The 1,543-nt window shown below is 40.5% G+C and overlaps 1 protein-coding gene across 1 annotated transcript; it reads right to left on the bottom strand.

Moving 5' to 3' along the window:
* Nucleotides 1-433: 433 nt before the first annotated feature.
* On the bottom strand, nt 434-1,543 carry LOC101100998 (olfactory receptor 6-like). Its single transcript, XM_003992961.3, has one exon. The coding sequence runs from the start codon at nt 1,376-1,378 to the stop codon at nt 434-436; it is 945 nt and encodes a 314-aa protein (XP_003993010.1). The 5' UTR covers nt 1,379-1,543.

Below are 1,543 nucleotides of genomic sequence, written 5' to 3' on the forward strand. Positions count from 1 at the left end.
TCTCAAAATAAATAGACTTAAAAAAAAAGTATGCAATGTTGAACAACTTATTTAACCTCTCCGTGTGTGTTTCAGTGTCCTGATCCATAAGATCAGGCAAGTAATCATACTTAACTCATAGAGCTCTTTTAGGAATAAAATGGTTTATTATATGTAAAGTGATAATAACACCAACTTATATGTCAAATAGTTATTACTCTGTCATTTCAAAGTAATTATAAAATATATATACAGTATGTATTAAAATGAATTCAAGATTAAAGCAATATATAATGTGTCCTGTTCCTAGTTTTAATTTTTTTCCTCTCATCCCATGCTGTGATTTCTTTCAGAATGTAGATCTATAGAATAACACTAATAAGCAGAATCATGAAAAGTGTCATAGGAATGATATCCTTGCTGAAACACTGTCTCCTCCTCAAGGCAGCAGGGCTTAGCTAAGCAGGAGGCACTGCCCAACCCCCATGGTCTTTTTGACAGCATTTTTTACTTCCTGGTTTCTAAGGCAGTAGATGAAGGGATTTAGCATGGGTGTGAGGACTGCATACACAGCTGAGATTAGTTTGTTGGAATTAAATGATGCAATAGCTCTGGGCCGAACATACATAAAAATCATGGCTGTATAATAAATTATGACCACAGTGAGGTGGGATGCACAGGTGGAGAAGGCTTTCTTCCTTCCCTGGGTGGAGGGTATCCGCAGAATGGTGGAGACAATGTATACATAGGAAAGGACAGTGGTGATGAGTGGGAAGACAAGAATGACAATAGCCAAAGCAAAGTCCACTAGCTCAGCTGTGGACATGTCTTTGCAAGCCAGCTTAAGGATTGGTGAGATATCACAGAAAAAGTGGTTCATGACATTAGAACCACAAAAGGCAACATGTGAAATGAAATAAACTTTGATGACAGAGACCATGAAACCACTTACATAGGAGAACGCCACTAGCTGTACACAACAACCTGTGGTCATAATGACTGGGTATTGGAGAGGGTGGCAAATGGCCACATAGCGGTCATAGGCCATGGTTGCCAGAAGCACACACTCTGTGCAGGCGAGCGAGATAAAGAAGTAGAGCTGGGTCATGCAACCTGTGAAGGAGATGCGCCGTTTCTGCAAAAGGAATCCATCCAGCATCTTGGGGACTGTGACAGAGACATACCAGACCTCCAGAAAGGACAAGCTACTCAGGAAATAGTACATGGGCTTATGGAGGGAGCCAGTGATCCAAACAGTGAGCATGATGATAAGATTCTCTATTATCACCAGCAAGTAGACCACAAGGAAGAGGAAGAAGAGCAGGACTTGTAGCCATGGGGCAGTGGGGAAGCCCACCAAGATGAATTCACTGACCAGAGTGATGTTTTTCCCCAGCATGACTAAAAGCACTGAGGAGTATTGGAGTCTTGTAACAATACTACAAATAATGGAGATGCTTATGCTATCAGACAAGAGACCAACATGTTAGTAAATCAGACTTTCCTCCAAATGACTCATAAAATAACTTCTTTTAAAACAAAGTCACTTTTAAATGTGCAAGCA

Source organism: Felis catus, chromosome D1 (assembly GCF_018350175.1).
Source record: "Felis catus isolate Fca126 chromosome D1, F.catus_Fca126_mat1.0, whole genome shotgun sequence".
Lineage (NCBI taxonomy): Eukaryota > Metazoa > Chordata > Mammalia > Carnivora > Felidae > Felis > Felis catus.

Bases quoted from the DNA above. Each gene is read 5' to 3' on its own strand.
- LOC101100998 (XM_003992961.3), bottom strand. From the start codon at position 1,378: ATGCTGGGGAAAAACATCACTCTGGTCAGTGAATTCATCTTGGTGGGC.